The sequence below is a fragment of the Nicotiana tomentosiformis genome, chromosome 8 (genome assembly GCF_000390325.3).
Source record: "Nicotiana tomentosiformis chromosome 8, ASM39032v3, whole genome shotgun sequence".
Taxonomy (NCBI): Eukaryota; Viridiplantae; Streptophyta; class Magnoliopsida; order Solanales; family Solanaceae; genus Nicotiana; species Nicotiana tomentosiformis.
The window spans coordinates 93,021,124-93,038,135 of record NC_090819.1 but is presented as its reverse complement, the minus strand read 5'-3'; the positions used below and the strand labels follow the sequence as shown (position 1 = coordinate 93,038,135).

Here is a 17,012-nt window from a genome sequence, read left to right as displayed (position 1 = left end):
ATGGGATACTTCCAGAAAATTCGAGGAGCAGGACTGAAATCTGTCATCGTGCACCTCGCTTCCTTTACTACAAATATACTCTATACAGAAGGTCATTCGAGGGAGTACTCTTGCGATGCTTAGGGGAAGAAGAAGCACTTCAAGCTTTGCAAGAGGCACATTCCGGGGTATGTGGGTCATATCAGTCTGTACCAAAGCTCCACTTCCATAAAAAAGGATGAGATATTATTGGCCTACGATGGTGAAAGATTGCTTGGACTACGCTCGAAAATGCAAGGCTTGTCAATTCCATGCAAATTTTATTCATTAACCTCCTGAAGTGTTGCACCCGACTGTGGCATCCTGGTTGTTTGACGATTGGGGATTGTATGTTGTTGGACCACTACCAAAGTCATCTGGTGGGCACTTATACATCTTGGCTGCAACGGACTACTTCTCAAAATGGGCTGAAGTTGTTGCTCTTAAGGAGGTAAAGAAGGAAAATATGGCAAGTTTTATCCGAGTAAATATAATTTATCACTTCAGCATTCCTCGTTACATAATAACAGATACTGGAAAGCCATTCGATAATAGGTTGATGAACAAGATTTGTGATATTTTTGGCTTCAAGCAACGTAACTCTTCGATGTACAATGCTTCCGCCAATGGTCTAGTTGAGGCATTCAACAAAAATCTATGTAACTTGTTAAAGAAAGTCGTCTCCAAATCCAAATGAGATTGGAATGACCGTATGGAATAAGCTCTATGGGAATATAGGACGACTCACCACACGCCAACACAAGCTACTCCTTATTCACTCATTTATGGAGTCGAAGCCGTCTTGCCACTCAAGTGTCAAATACCTTCATTAAGACTGGCTATTCAAGAAGGGATCATTTTATGAAGAAAATGCTCGACTTCGATTAGCAGAGTTGGAGGCTCTTGATGAGAAGAGGTTGGAAGCTCAACAGAGTCTTGAATGTTATCAAGCTCGATTGTCTCGCGCCTTCAATAAAAGAGTTCGTCCAAGATCCTTTCAAGTAGGATATCAAGTCCTTGCCGTACGAAGACCCATAATTACTTCCCATAAACATGTACGGAAGTTAACTTCAAAATGGGATAGGCCATATGTCGTACAGGAAGCTTATTCAAGTGGGGCTTACAAGCTAGTTGATGCAGATGGCATGAGAATCAGCCCTATCAATGGCAAGTTTTTGAAGAAGTATTATCCTTGAAGATGCAACGCTCCTTGACGCATGAGCCTAAACTGCTTGTTCCTACACTCCTGGCCTGCATGAGTCTAAACTGTGTACGGTCCACCCAAAAAAAAAGCCCGCTAGGTTGAAAACCTCGAAAGGGGCGGCCTAGGCAAAAGTTAGGAGAGAAAAAAGAAGTTCGCTAGGTTGAAAACCTCAAAAGGGGCGGCCTAGGCAAAAGTTAGGACATAAAAAAAAAGTTTGCTAGGTTGAAAACCTCGAAAGGGACGGCCTAAGCAAAAGTTAGGACATAAAAAAAAGAAATATCCACCCATTCTGAACTACGATATGACTTGATCCTCTTTACCGAGGTACGTAAGCAGCTTAGAGTTTCATTCTGAGTTCAGTCGCATAAGTTCAAAAGATACATATTACCCTAGTCATTGTCTAAATGAAGTATGATGGAAGTAATTCATTCAAACAACACTTGAAAATGAGGCTGAGATTTCATTCTTCTTTTGAACTTTGGATCTCATAGGGTGATTATAGTCTTTTAGGAGGCTACCAAGTATTTGCACTGAAGTTCAAGGATTTACTATGTCTTCATGTTCACTAAATCTTTAAGTCCTTCGGTCTTCAAGTTTGTTGCTCTTCAAGTTGAAATGTTTAAACCCTCCAAGTCTCCAAGTTGAAGTCTTCAAGTCCGTCGGTCTTCAAGTTGAAGTCTCCAAGTTTAAATCTTCAAGTCTATCGATCTTCAAGTTATAGTCTTCACGTTCGCCACTCTTCAAGTTGAAGTCTGTGAAGTCCGTCAAATCTTCAAAGTTTCCAAATATTCAAGTCAATGTCATCAAGTCCACGAAGTCTTCGAGTTGAAGCTTTATAACATTCCAATCTTAAGGTGGACATATAAGTCCCTTTGCACCTTAAGTTGACCTCTTCATGGGTTTGTACTTAAAAGGAAACTATAACTTTCCAATCTTAAGGTGGACATATAAGTCCCTTTGCACCTTAAGTTGTCCTCTTCGTGGGTTTGTCCTAAAACGGAAACTATAACTTTTTAATCTTAAGGTGGACATATAAGTCCCTTTGCACCTTAAGTTAGCCTCTTCGTGGGTTTGTCCTTAAAAGGAAACTATAGCTTTCCAATCTTAAGGTAGACATATAAGTCCCTTTGCACCTTAAGTTGGTCTCTTCGTGGGTTTGTTTCCTTAAAAGGAAACTATAACTTTCCAATCTTAAGGTGGACATATAAGTCCCTTTGCACCTTAAGTTGGCCTCTTCGTGGGTTTGTCCTTAAAAGGAAACTATAACTTTCCAAACTTAAGGTGGACATATAAGTCCCTTTGCACCTTAAGTTGGCCTCTTCGTGGGTTTGTCCTTAAAAGGAAACTATAACTTTTCAATCTTAAGGTGGACATATAAGTCCCTTTGTACCTTTTTTTTCTTATTATTTTTTTTGGCAACTATACCACTCGACAGCACTTGCCTAGTGGCTAATATATAAATAAAATTCCAAAATGGGTCCAAATCTTACAAGATGTCCAAACTAAAATAGAAGTTTCATGAAGCTACTAGCTATTAAAAAGATAGAAAAGCTAAAATCTAATAAACTAGCTATTACAATATGATAAGTTGAATGCTTCATTCTCCTATTAGTGTATGTGAATCTAATTGTCATTGGCAAATACCAAGCAACACCTATCAAGCTCTCACCAAGCGCCAGGGTATACTGTCCATATGCTAAAATGAATTCCAAACATCTCCACCACAGAATTGAAGCTAACATAGTCTTCCAAGTGTAGCTACTATATGATCTCCATATACAGTGGACTGATTTTGTCCAAGTATTAATCATGTGCTCACTCATCAAAATTAATGTGTAGAAGAGGAGCCTGGCTTTAGGCAGGCTTTGCAAGGCAAAAGACAGGCGTGAACTGGCTTTAGGCAGGCTTTGCAAGGCAAAAGCCAGGCTTGAGCTGGCTTTAGGCAGGCTTTGCAGGGCAAAAGCCTGCCTTGAGATGGCTTTAGGCAGGCTTTGCAGGGCAAAAGCCAGGCTTGAGCTGGCTTTAAGCAGGCTTTGCAAGGCAAAAGCCTGGCATGAGCTGGCTTTAGGCCGGCTTTGCAAGGCAAAAGCCAGGAATGAGCTGGCTTTACGCATGCTTTGCAAGGCAAAGGCCAGGCTTAGAAATTGTGCCTTTTTGTGATCGTGTAAGCTCAGATCCTTCCCTACTAGAACCTTTACTGTAGATATCATTCTAAACATTGCTAAACCATCCTCATATTGGTCATGAAAGCATGCTAATACCACTGAGAAAAGATTCAACAATCTCCAAAAATACCATATGATGGGTTCAACATTTTCCTTAGCATTTGGACATATCAGAAGTAGGATAAATTGTACCATCCCCCACCTGCTTATCGTATTTTTTCTGTACACTATCAAAGCACCCCCAGAATGAGCATGGTACCATGCTAATACCATTGGAAAGTACCTTAATAGCATACTGAATGAGACAAAGAAACATGCAGGTTTGTGTAGAGTCCAATCCTGTGAAACCATCAGTCTGGGGTTCTTCTCTTTGCTATCCTAACCATAAGGTTAGGTGATTGAGATTTGTATAGATTGATGAACCTCCTCCCTATACTAGGCAGTTCAGAGAATGAATGAAACTTAGATGTACCTCAAAAGAGAACACAATGTTAACTACAAAATCCGTCACTGAGTTGCCTTCTCTGAACACATGTTGAAAGATCATATTGAAGTTGTCCTTCATCTCTATAATTTTCTTCACATCCTGTGCAATTAACCAAGGAGGATCCCATTCCCCTTCTATCGCCTTCTTCATCACTAATAAATCAATCTCCAATATGAGAGGGTAAAGATCATGCTTCACACAGTATTCCAACCCTTGAAGAATAACCTTAGCTTCAACTACCACATTAGTTGTCACTCCCAGGTCTGCTGACCTAGCATACACCACATCACCTTCATCATCCCTCACACAAAATCCTAGGGAGCTAGGTCCAGGATTGCCCTTTGAAGCTCCATCAGTATTACATTTGTACCAACCATGAAAAAGAAGCTACCATGTTACTCTTGTAGTGATCAATATAGGTTTATATCCTTCAAAGTATTGAATCATGTCTGGCCATAACAGTGGAATATTAGGGATACAAGCATACCTCACCCTTGCCAGTTGATGCAATGTCCTATTTATCTCATGAATCACCCTATTTGTGGACACCGAACCACCATGTTTACCTGTATTTCTTCTCTTCCAAAGCTCCCAAGTGATGATAGCTGGTACTGCTTGAAATAGTGGCTTTAATTTTGGACAACACTGAGCATACAACCAATGTCTTATAATCTGCTTCAATTGAATCAATTGCACCGAAATTCTAGCAGCCCCCATGAACAAGTTCCATACCTTAGAGGCAGTTGTGACAAATATATGCTCAATGGATTCCTCTTGGGGCTGCTGACAACACCAACTCCTAGACATCACCATTTGCCCTTGCCTCTTCCACATGTCATCGGTGGCTATTTTATGCCTCCACAATCTCCATAAGAAGAAGGATATCTTGAATGGCAAATCTTTAATCCACATTAACTTGAATTCCTGATTAGGATCTGCCATATGCCTTAATATTTGCCAAGAACTACTAACACTGAACTTACCTGAAGGAGTTGGCATCCAGTATGGCCTATCCCAATATCCCTCACTGCCTTCATAATGCACATTTAGCCTTATATGTTCTGCAATTTCCTCATTGAAAGTTTGATCTAGCAGCTGATCATCCCATGCTTCCCATTGCCACAGTTCTTCCACCTCCTGAAGATCTTCATTGATTGGAAAGTCTTTAGGTAATACGTGATAAAGTGCACCCAATCCAGTCCAATTTTCATGCCAAATATTATTTGTTCCACTCTTCAATTCCCATACGATCTCATGTTCTACTTCTTACCTAGCATTCAACATTTGTCTCCAAACATGAGACCCTCCCCTAAAATGCACCACCATTGGTAGCTCCTTCTTGTAATACTTATTCCACATGAAATTAGACCAAAAATATTTTGTGGTCCTAAACCTCCACCATAGTTTAGAAAATAGTGCCCTTGAGACATCATGTAAGGACCTAAAACCTAGGCCCCCTTCCTCTTTAGAAAGGCAGATATTTTTCCATGAGGCTCAGTGTCTGCTTCTCCCTTCTTCCTTTGTGCTCCAAAAGAACCTAGCAAAAGTCTTATATAGATGCCCCAGGATGCTGTTTGGTGGATCAAGGACTGATAACATGTGAACTAGCATACTTTGCAACACACTAGAGATGAGTGTTGCCTTTCTTCCAAATGACAACAACTTTCTTTTCCATGAATGCAATTTAGCCTTCACCTTCTTGATAAGAGCCTCATAATAGCCCTTCCTCCTTCTAGTGTAAAAAATAGGACACCCTAGATATGTGAAGGGGAATTTACCTCTTGCAAATCCTGTAATAGCTCCAACTGCCTGAAATAATCCATTAGCAACCTTTGAATGCATGAACTCTTATCTTTGTTGATTATCTGACCTGATATCTTCTCATAGTTCCCCAACACTGCCATAATCTTGCTCAAATAGGGAGGATGAGCAGATGCAAATATTATCGTATCATCAGCATATGCCAAGTGGTTTAAAGGATTAGACCACTTAGGCATTCCAAATCCCACAAATGACTTGTCTTCAAAGAGCTTATTCAAAGACCTGGAAAGTACCTCAGCTGACAGAATGAAAAATGTTGGAGATAGGGGATCCCCTTATTTCACACCCCTTGTCGACTTAAAGAACCCTGAGGACTGCCCATTCACCAATATTGAATACTAGTTATTTGACATCAAGTTCCACACCATGTTGATGAAGTGTTCAGAAAATCCCATCTTCCTTAGCACATGCAATAAGTACTTCCATGAAACCCTATCATAGGCCTTAGCCATATCAAGCTTGATCACCACATTAGCTGGCTTTCCCCTTAATCTTATGTCAGTGATAATTTCTTGAGTCAATAAGATGTTTTCAAATATACTCCAACCCTTTACAAATCCGAATTGATTAAGAGTTATTAGAGATGGAAAAAAACTCTCCAATCTGTCATGTAATACCCTAGACAAGACCTTGTTAATGAAGTTGCTCAAACTGATAGGTCTTAAGTTAGAGAAGGTCTCAACTCTAGGTTTCTTGGGCAGCAACACTAGATTGGTGTGAGTGATGGATTTAGGCAATGCAGCCCCTCCATAGAAGTGTAGCACCATGTTGTGTATATCAGCACCAATAACATCCCAACATGTTTGATAAAATAGGCCAGTGAATCCATCAAGACCACTAGCACTCTCCCCACTAAGCTCAAAAACTGTTGCCCTTACTTCTTCAATTGTTGGCAATCTACTAAGTTCCAAATTCTGCTCCATAGTGACCATTGAAGGTATATTATTGAGTAAGGAAAATTCAGAAGCATCACCTTCATTTGTGTACTGTTTTTGATAGAAGTCCACTGTAGCCGTAGCCAATTGCTCCTGGTCTTCAATCCATACCCCACTGCCACTTTTGATCCTCTTCAGTTTTAATTTCTTTCTTTTCCATTGACATGATTGTAAAAGAAACTTGTATTCCTATCTCTTTCAGCAAACCAAGTCATCCCAGCTTTTTGCTTCCAATACTACTCCTCAATACTCAAGTATTTCTTCAATTCAGATTGAGCCTTTTGAAGCACAATCCTATTCTCAGTTGTAGGCTCTTTTTCAAGCAACATCTCCTTCACCCTAACAATGTCCTCCAAAATAGCCAATTGTTTGAAGATATCACCAAATGTTTCCCTACTCCATTTTGAGAGTGCTGCCTTCACCCTCTTGATATTCTGTTTGAACATCAAAAACGGATCCCCTATGAAATTAGCTTCCCAATTCTGCCTCACCACATCCATAAATGTAGCATGCTTTGTCCAAAAGTTCAAGAATCTTAAAGGCTTGACAAAATTGGTTGTCTGCACCCCACATGTCATTAGCAATGGTGCATGATCTGATCCAGTTCTGATTAGATGCTCAACTTCAATAGTTGGCAACATGTTCTAAAATGGCAAATTCACAAAAATCCTATCCAATATCTTGAATATACACTCAGCATTGGATCTTCCATTCCACCATGTGAATGGACTTCCTTTGTACCCTTGCTCAAACAAACCACAAGAGTTTACACAAAATGCAAAATCCTCATATTCAGGAGGGTGTACTGGAAGTCCCCCGATTTTCTCATCTTCATGGAATATCACATTGAAATCCCCTCCTACCAACCATGGTAATTCCACATCACTTGCTAAGTAATACAAGTGATCCCACAAATCCAACCTCTCCATTGCTGAATATTTTGCATAAACAAATGTCATCATTATGTGCTGCCCCAGGTCATGGTGAAACACTCTCACAGTCACCTGTTGCTCAGTATCCTCCACTAATTCCCATTCCACCACTGCATCGAAGAACAACCATATTTGCCCATTAATATTTGCATAAGCAGTCTCCATATTCAACCTCCTTTTATATCTATCAATGAGTCCCTTCTTTTGAAAAGGCTCCATCAATGCAACTACACAAAAGTTATGCTCCCTATTCATGTTGATCACCCTAGGAAAGGCCTGTTGTGTATTCACAGACCTTATGTTCCATATTAATGTTTTGATCATCATCATTTAGATAGAGAAGCTGCCCTCCTGGGCATTATTCCTGAAGGTTGTGGTGGATCTTTACTCTGATTCTTCTTAATTTTTTTTACCTCCTTTAGCACTAGTTGTGGGTGATAAATCCCCTTCCCTAGCCACTTGTTTGAAGTTTTCTGCAGTTGATTCATCATCTTCTTCATCCTACATTGGATTTTGTCTCAATAAGTCTTTATCAATTGGTGTCACATTGTGTGTAACTAAATCATGTATATGTTGTAGAGGAGTCTTACGTGGAACATTAAGATGTAGCTGCATAATTTGATCAGTGCCAGATTCCATAGGCACTTCCTCTATTTCCCCAGATGCTCTTGGAACAATTTCCCCCTCGTCAGCCTGTTCATACTCCTTGAATTGTAGCTCATAGATACTGCCTAGCCCAGGAGTTAATGTAGCAGTCTGCTCTGAAAGCACTATTCTAGTGAGATCACCACCCTTCCCATTGCCTGAAATTTGGTCTGAACCCACTATATCATCCCTAATCTTCAACTCAACATCTCCATCAAGTTTGTTCTCTGATGCATACACCGGAACACCATCTACATAGGCCAAAATCTCTCCAGTTGCACTAAGGTTGGGGTTTACTGTAGCTGCCTCATCAGGTGAACCCGGCTTTAGGCCTGGCATCGCCAGCCTAACGCCTGGGGAACCAGGATTTAGGACTGGCGTCGCCAGCCTAACGCCTGGGGAACCTGGCTTTAGGCCTGGCGTCGCCAGCCTAACGCCTGGGCAGCCTGGCTTTAGGCCTGGCGTCGCCAGCCTAACGCCTGGTGAGCCTTGCTTTAGGCCCGGCGTCGCCAGCCTATCGCCAGGTCAGCAATATCATTCCTTTTCTCACTGCTTCGATTCTCAATAAGCTCGGGGTGCAAATGCCAACATTCAATTTTATCATGTCCTTGTAGTTTACACTCCTAACAATATTTTGGTAGCATGTCATACTGAATTCTCACCCATTCTGTTTGAACACCACCAGTAGCTTCATCATCAATATCCAATCGCACCTTTTTAGTTAGTTCGACCAACAAATTGACAAGAACTTTTACTCTTGCGCAACTCGGCCTAGTTTTGTTTGTAGTTGCCGCGTCAAGACACACTAGCCTTCCCACAGCTGTAGCCAAAGAAAATAGAGTTTTACTTTACAAAAAAGGTAGGCAGCAGTCCAGGAAAAGAAATCCACGCCATCGCCATCGGAGTTTCTTCACCCGCCTTAAATTTTGTATCGTAGATAAAAATACGCAATTGGTATTCGTACCCATATTTGGCTTTGATGTAGTACGTACTCTTCGATGTGAAATCGAGAAAGTCTTGCCATAGAGTTAATCTAATTAACACATGACGATCTCTAAGGAATCCGATATTACACTCACCTTTGATACCACATTGAGTTGGAATTATTCGGCGAGGCTCGTGAATCTCCGGAGATCCATATGAAAGCTTGCCAACGACAACATATTAGAGGCCTTCAATCACGTTCATTCAATCTACTTCTACCTCTGTGAATTTAACCACTAGTTGCCCATTCAAATACACTACTCGTCTCAGTAGAATGGGTTGAATTGAAGCTGCAGCAATAGCCATCTCTGGAGGATTTAAAGAATTTGGTTTCAAAATCTTAGAGTAATTTAGAGGAGCTGGGTTTGAGTTAGTTGTTGTATGTTGTTGTGCAACACTGGGGGAGGTCAGACCAGCCGGAAAAGATGGCTGGTCACCGGACATTGTGGCCATTGAAGCTTAAAGCTCCAGCTTTGTCCGCGATGAACAGTAACGAAGTCACTGTTCACGGTACTGTTTGCTACAGTGACGACGGAAATTTGAGAGAAACAAAATTCTAGAGAGAGAATTTTCCAACCCTAATTTTTTTAGTTTAAGTTTTGACTGAGCCTTTGCACCTTAAGTTGGCCTTTTCGTGGATTTTTTTTCCTTAAAAGGAAAGTATAACTTTCCAATCTTAAGGTGGATATATAAGTCCCTTTGCACCTTAAGTTGGCCTCTTCATGGGTTTGTCCTTAAAAGGAAACTATATTTTTCAATCTTAAGGCGGACATGTAAGTCTCTTGAGAGTAATCTCTCTTATAGTCGGCGCACATTGAGAATAATATCTCTGATAGTCGAGGCACATTGAGAGTAATCTCTCCGATAGTCGAGCCACATTGAGAGTAATCTCTCCGATAGCCGGGTCATTTTGAGAGTAATCTCTTTGATAGTCGGATAATTTTGAGAATAATCTCTCCGATAGTCGAGTCACATTGAGAGTAATCTCTCCGATAGTCGGGTTATTTTGAGAGTAATCTCTTCGATAGTCGAGGCACATTGAGAGTAATCTCTCCGATAGTCGAGCCACATTGAGAGTAATCTCTCCGATATTTGGGGCATCTTGAGAGTAATCTCTCCGATATTCGGACGGGGATGAATACAAATTCTCTCACACCCTAAGACTGCTTTCTTTATGCGTGGATCATCTTGTTAAATAAGAACATATTCTTGCTCGATTGACCTACAAAAAGCCAAAAAGAATAACAAAGGAGAAAAAATATAAGAAAATAATTACCTTCGCGTCAATACTTCCGAGTCCACAAAACTAGACTCAAATGGGTTGCAAATAATGAGAATTGATTCAAAAACAATACGACGCATGGGTTTATATAGATCTTCGTAGATGACCTGCAATAGTAAATTATCGATGTGGGATCTGTAAAAAGGCGGCAGCAGTAATTTGTTACTGACAAGGACTTGGTAACCTGACCGTCTACTAAAGGGTTTCGGATACAGCTAGCGTGAGGAAAATGTTCTCGATCTTATTTGTTAATGACCATGGTGAAGTTGGAGACAAAATAATTGCCAACCAACTTTATTGCATGCAAGAGTGACATGTGTAGTTGTAAAAAGGTAACATTGGCCCAAGTTTATCTTTATAGTTGGAAAAGAGTTTTTTTTTTAAAGCAAAAAAAGAAGTGAAATTCAAATGCCAAAGACCCATGTGGCCAACCTCGTTCTTATCTGAATATGAATTGTCTTCAAAGCCTCAAAGACAAGTTGTTTCAAGCTAAGTCCATGTCGATATATTGCAAACAAACTGTATGGACATTTATCTTGGATGTTATGATTTAACCCGAAGTCATTTGGTGCATGCTCTATTAGTACTTCAAAACTAGTCTTGCAAACGAACTGTATGGACATTTATCTTGGATGTTATGATTTAACCCGAAGTCAATTTGGTGCATGCTTTATTAGTACTTCAAAACTAGTCTTGAGATTACAGTGAGTTTATATGTCGTTAAGTCTTGAAGTAGGGGCATTTGTAGGCATATAAATTTTATTAAAATTAAATTCATAAAATAATTTGGACTATAATTTAAATTTAAGATATATTGGTCCAAATAGATATTATGGGCTAATATAATTGAATTAATTATATAAGTCTAATATATATGGATTAAATAAATAAGTCTTAATGCATTGGGCTAAATTGATGGGCCCCACTTTATTAAGCCCAAAATGTCATTTTCCTAGAGGCCCAGTTTGGTGGTACGTGTCAAATGACGTGGCACGCCAAGTCAAACAAAAGAGCCAATAGGATCATGCCACGTGTCAAAATGACAAGGCATGCCAAGTCACATTAAAAAGCCAATAAAACCATGCTATGTGTGCAATTGACATGTTCTGGCCAATCAAATATGGCATTGTCACGTTTCAATTTGATTGGTCGGAAAGAGTTTGTTTTTATCATAACTCTTCCCTCTCACAACTATAAATATTGGTCTTCATAACCCAAAAAAGATACCAGCAGTTATAACAAGAAGCAAGAAAGAGCTCGTGAATCAAACGCTGCAAATTCCTCCTCAAGTTTCAAGCAATCAAGTTCAAGTTCAACAAATCAAGATCAAGCTCAAGAACGAAGAACAAATCAAGTTCAAGCTCAAGAACGAAGAACAAATCAAGATTCAAGGAGTACGAGTTCAAATCAAAGTTCATGCTAGTTGAATTCAAGATCATCGTTCGTGACAACAAAATATAGGTTCAAGATCAAGCTCGAAGACCCTTGAATGTATTTACTATTGGAAAGAAGAATCAGAAGATTCATAGAGATTGTAATACTCAAATTAATCGAAATCAAATACTACGATTGTTACAATATTTTTCGATCTCGATTATTTTCTTGACGCAAATTTATTGTCTGCGGCTGCATTTCTAGTGGAAACTCAAAGATTATGGTGTATGAGTACATGGAAAATCAAAGCTTGGACAACTGGCTGCATCACAAGAGAAAAAAAGCTATTACTGCTTCAGCACATTGTGTCTTGGAATGGAATACTAGGCTGCAAATTGCAGTTGGAGCTCTATGCTACATGCATCACGAGTGCTCCCCACCAATCATTCATCGCGACATTAAGTGTAGCAATATCCTTTTAGACAATGAATTGAATGCCAAAATTGCAGATTTTGGACTGGCTAAGGTTTTGGCTAAGTGGTGAGAGACGGAGACTGCTTCTGCTATCGCTGGCACGTTTGGTTACCTTGCACCAGGTATATCTCATTACTATTAGAATACGAGTTATGTTTCTTATTCTTTTTATCCTAATACCTTGTTATTCTTGGAATTTAAGAGTATGCATATACGTCAAAAGTGAATCTCAAGAGCGATGTCTACAGCTTTGGTGTGGTATTATTGGAGCTGGTTACGGGGAGAGAACCAATTAACAGAGACGAGCATATGAACCTTGTACAATGGGCATGGAACCACCATGAAGAAGGCAATCCAATCATTGATGCTTTTGATGAAGAAATCAAGGAAGCATGCTTCTTGAAAGAAATGAGCTCTATGTTCAAATTGGGGCTTATTTGCACCAGTAGCATGCCTTCTGTTAGGCCTTCTATGAAGGAAGTTTTGCAAATTCTATTACTAAGTGTCGCTACTTCTTCCTAGAGAAAGGCTGTGAATCCAGGATTATCACTACTTTTTCCTATTTTTGTTGGTACTGAAAAATAAAAGTCCAAATTCTTAGCTGTCATGTGGACTGAGTAGGTCCTCATTATACCTTCTTTGAAAGTGAGGCGAGAATCAATTCAAATATCAAGGAGATCAACACCATCATCTGTGCAAACTCTCGAAATAGAATAACTACTATAAAAGGAAGAAAACTATGTAAAGAAAGGCGAAAGGAAGAATAACCACTTTATCAAAGTTTTACATGTAGATATCCTTTCAGTGACGCATCACAACAGTATAAAAAGCTTTTTGAAACTAGTTTTATTCTTTCAAAGTTAAAGTTTCTTAACTTACATTTATCCCTATAGAAGTAAGAAGTAGAATTTGGCAACACTTGAAAATGCCAATGCAGTTGAGTGTCTAAAACGGTTGTAAAATTAACCATACTTATTATGCAAAATGACGCGCCTTGATTTTGCTGTTTCAAATAATGCTTGGACAAGTACCATTTATGTTTTGAGTTGCACATTGTTGATGGAATAGTTCCTGCAATGTCCGTCTCAGTGGCCCTGACACTCCTCATAAATAACTCCATAAGAATGAATTTAAATGTCTACAACTTTGGTATGATATTTTTCTAGTTACTGGAAGATAACATATTAACACAGAGAGCTAACGAGCCAAGAAAGGAAGAAATCTGAAGAGGGCAATCCCCTTGTTGATACTCTGAAGAGGGCAACCCCCTTGTTGCAGCCCGATTAAGCTTGCATCAAACTTGTTCTATTTTCAAATATGCAGCTCAGAGAGCAATTGATCTATCCGATCCATTGACAGTTTTATTAATATCAGTTAAGTTGAATAATGAAGAAGCATTGGGCTGATGCTAGAGTATACATTTCCGGAGACATTGTTACCAACATGGCTTTGTCATTCTATTACATTTACAAATTAGAACAGTGTTTGTCTACATAAGACTACACATTATCCTCCCTCAAAATTTGGGGTCTCTGCAGCTTTGAAGAATGTGGCAAACATCTTTCATTGACGGCCTACCAGATGGTAATGCACCCGTACACATCAGTCCTAGTTTAAAAACACTCGTCATTTGTTCCAAATTAGTTGCTTCTATGATTTCTCCATCAAGCGCCTCAACAATGGAATTGCCCTCTCTGAAATGCTGTTGAGACCATTGTGCTAGATTCATTTGCTCATCCCGGATAATGGGTTCTCTCCCCGTTGCCAATTCTAAAAGCACCACTCCGAAGCTATAGATATCAGTCTTCACATTCACTTTGAATGTAGAGGCATATTCTGTCAAACATTACAATTTTAATATTAGAGTTGGATAAATTCTTTTGAAATACTCTAGAGGTTAAAATACATAATTTGAACAGTAATGTACCTGGGGCAATGTAACCGAAAGTTCCAGCAATAGCAGAAGCTGTCTCGGGATCATCGTCCCGCTTGTTTAGTATTTTTGCTAGTCCAAAATCTGCTATTTTTGCACTAAATTCCGAGTCCAGAAGTATGTTACTGGATTTAATGTCTCTGTGAATGATGGGCCGAGTGCAATCATGGTGCATATAGCAGAGTCCTTGAGCTGCACTAATGGCTATTTTTAATCTCTTTCGCCAATCCAGGGCTGGGATGCTACTTTGACCTGGTGAGGCTGCTCTTCTCTTTCTGTGAAGCCATTTGTCCAGGCTTTGTTTCTCAAAGTATTCATAGACTAGAAGGTTTTTGTCTGTGCTAAAGATGCAGCAAAAGAGCTTGACAATGTTTCTGTGTCGAATGCTACCAAGTATTCTAACTTCTGCCAAAAAATCCTTTGGGAGTTTTCCACCTGAACTTTTGTCATGCGATATACTTTTAACAGCATAAGTATTGCCTGTTTGGTCGATCACAACTCGATAGACCTTCCCTGATCCTCCCTGTCCTATCACATTTTCGTCTTTCAAGCCAGACATAATGTCCTCCGTAGTTACCTTCAAGTTGTGAAATGAAATTAATTTCAAGTTCTCTTCGAAATTCTGCTTCTTTTTCCACCAAGGCTTTCTGATCAAGGAAAAGATCCATACTAACTGCATCGATATGCAGTCTTTTTTCCACCAATGTTTCCTGACCATGTAAAATATCCATACTGACTGTATAGCTATTCCAACAATTACAGCAGGAATTATGATAATCAAGTGTTTTTCTCTCAGAAACTTTCGAACCTTATCACCAGAAGAGCAGCAAATCAGGGAAGGAGTTCTTGGATGTAGAACAAAGGTTGGACTTGTCAAAGCAATTGTCTTCATATGTTAGCTTCACAAATTCAGCAGAAATTCTCCCCGAGAATTTGTTGGAACAAAGCCTTAAAGTGTTACTAGGCAAAAGATGTTCTATACTTTCAGAAATGTCTCCTGATAATTGATTATAAGACAAATCCAAAGCATGCAATCCAGAAAAATCCCAAAATCTCTTTGGTATAGAACCTTTCAATTGGTTATGAGAAAGATCCATACTATACAAACTAAACAAGTCCATTGCATTAGGTATCACACCAGATAAGTAGTTATGACTCAGTAACAAGTGACGCAAATGATGCAACTGGAACAACTGATTAGTAATTGAACCACTTAGAGAATTATGTGACAGGTCCAATTTCACAAGTTTTTTCAAGCTCCCAAATTCTTCTGGGATTGAGCCGTTCAAGTAGTTCCCAGAAAGATCAAGATTTTCCAGTTGGGATGCTGATGATATTTCTTTTGGCATCTCACCAGAAAACATGTTACCATTAAGATACAAAGTGACTAATTTTTTCATCCCAAACAACTCACCTGGAATCTGGCCTCTTAAATAATTATTGGACAAGTCCAAATGTTGTAGCTTTGAGCAGTCCTTCAGGCTAGCTGGTATGGTCCCTGAAATGTTGTTGTCGGACAGATCAATCAAGGTAAGGTTGTTGAGCTGACATATTGCTGTTGGAATTGTTCCAGTTATGTTCTTTTCTCCCAAAATTAGCTGTGTGACCCTGCCAAACCCATTCATACATGACACCCCTGACCAACTACATGGCGAATATTTCAAATCCCATGACTGGAAGATTTCTGAATCGATCCAGTGTTGTTTCAAACTTAGTAAGATGGATTGTTCCGTGCTTGGAAATAAATTTTCTTGGAAAGACAGTCTAATTAAGAAGAAAAACAAGAGGAAGAAGATTCGCATTTTAAGGAAAAAATGGCAAGAGCTTTCTTTGAGAGTTACCATTAAAATGATAATGAACTTATATTTTAACAGTATCAAATAATTAAGCTAACAGTGAGATGGTTCCTCGACTTCAGGACTAGCATGCCACAAGCTAGGCTTTGTAAACAATCTCAAATTTGTCATGTGCTAGTTAAGAGCAATTATTTTCTGATTCAGATCATTGAAGGAATTCTAAGCTGCCCTCACACTTCCTCTTTGGCCAGTAAGGTCATTTTAAGTCAATGTATTTCTTTTTCAAGTAACTTCTATCTTCTTTCGGCTGGAAGCTGCACAGTTCTTTCCTAATAAACAACACAAGAAAGCAATTATTATTATTATTATTATTATAATAGTATTAAAGACTGCCAAGCCAGAATCTTTAACAAGTTGTCCCATTTAACCTGCCACACATTTTGTAAGTCATTATTACTAGTTCACTAAATAAATGCCCCACTGCATTTTGATACTCTGATGAACCAATTTATTTTTTTATTTTGATCCAAAATAAATATTTATTTATATAATTAAGAAAAAATTTAATTTATTTATTCAAAATTACTCTTATGTACGTATTCCGAAAAAGTCTTTTACTCATCACATTAACTATGCTGCAACATTTAATTAAAGATAATTTAGTTACACTATCTATTTTTGTCTAAAATTTTGTATTTCCTTAATAGGTGTGCTCAAAGTAAATTGATCACTTGTTGTGGACCGAAGAGATTATATTGCTAGGCTGGTAGGGGCCCAATATGTAAGTTGGTGTATTTTTAATTAGGGAATTGGGAAATAGTCAAAATTGTCCCGCAATTATTGGAAAAGGGACAATTATATTCTCCGTTTGAATTTTGGTCCCGAATAAGCCATTACTGTTTTCTCAATATAGGTGCTGGCAGCAAAAATCAAAATAAAATTGAAGTTTTCTCTCACATGCA

General features: G+C 39.0%; 1 protein-coding gene and 1 long non-coding RNA gene across 2 annotated transcripts; one reads left to right on the top strand and one right to left on the bottom strand.

Moving 5' to 3' along the window:
* Nucleotides 1-12,104: 12,104 nt before the first annotated feature.
* Nucleotides 12,105-12,811, top strand: LOC117276751 (uncharacterized). Its single transcript, XR_004507013.1, has 2 exons — nt 12,105-12,443; nt 12,524-12,811. It is a non-coding gene; the product is annotated as an uncharacterized lncRNA (long non-coding RNA).
* Nucleotides 12,812-13,648: 837 nt separating this feature from the next.
* Nucleotides 13,649-15,964, bottom strand: LOC104096203 (receptor-like serine/threonine-protein kinase At1g78530). Its single transcript, XM_009602541.4, has 2 exons — nt 14,249-15,964; nt 13,649-14,157 (listed from the first exon to the last, which is right to left on the bottom strand). Exons 1-2 carry the CDS (start codon nt 15,144-15,146, stop codon nt 13,838-13,840), a joined length of 1,218 nt encoding a protein of 405 aa, XP_009600836.1. The 5' UTR covers nt 15,147-15,964; the 3' UTR covers nt 13,649-13,837.
* Between the last annotated feature and the right edge of the window lie 1,048 nt (nt 15,965-17,012).

Excerpts from the sequence above, each read along its gene's own strand:
- LOC104096203 (XM_009602541.4), bottom strand. The coding sequence starts at position 15,146 with ATGAAGACAATTGCTTTGACAAGTCCAACCTTTGTTCTACATCCAAGA. Across the intron at positions 14,158-14,248 it reads TTTCGGTTACATTGCCCCAG|AATATGCCTCTACATTCAAA; the intron begins GTACATTACTGT and ends AATGTTTGACAG.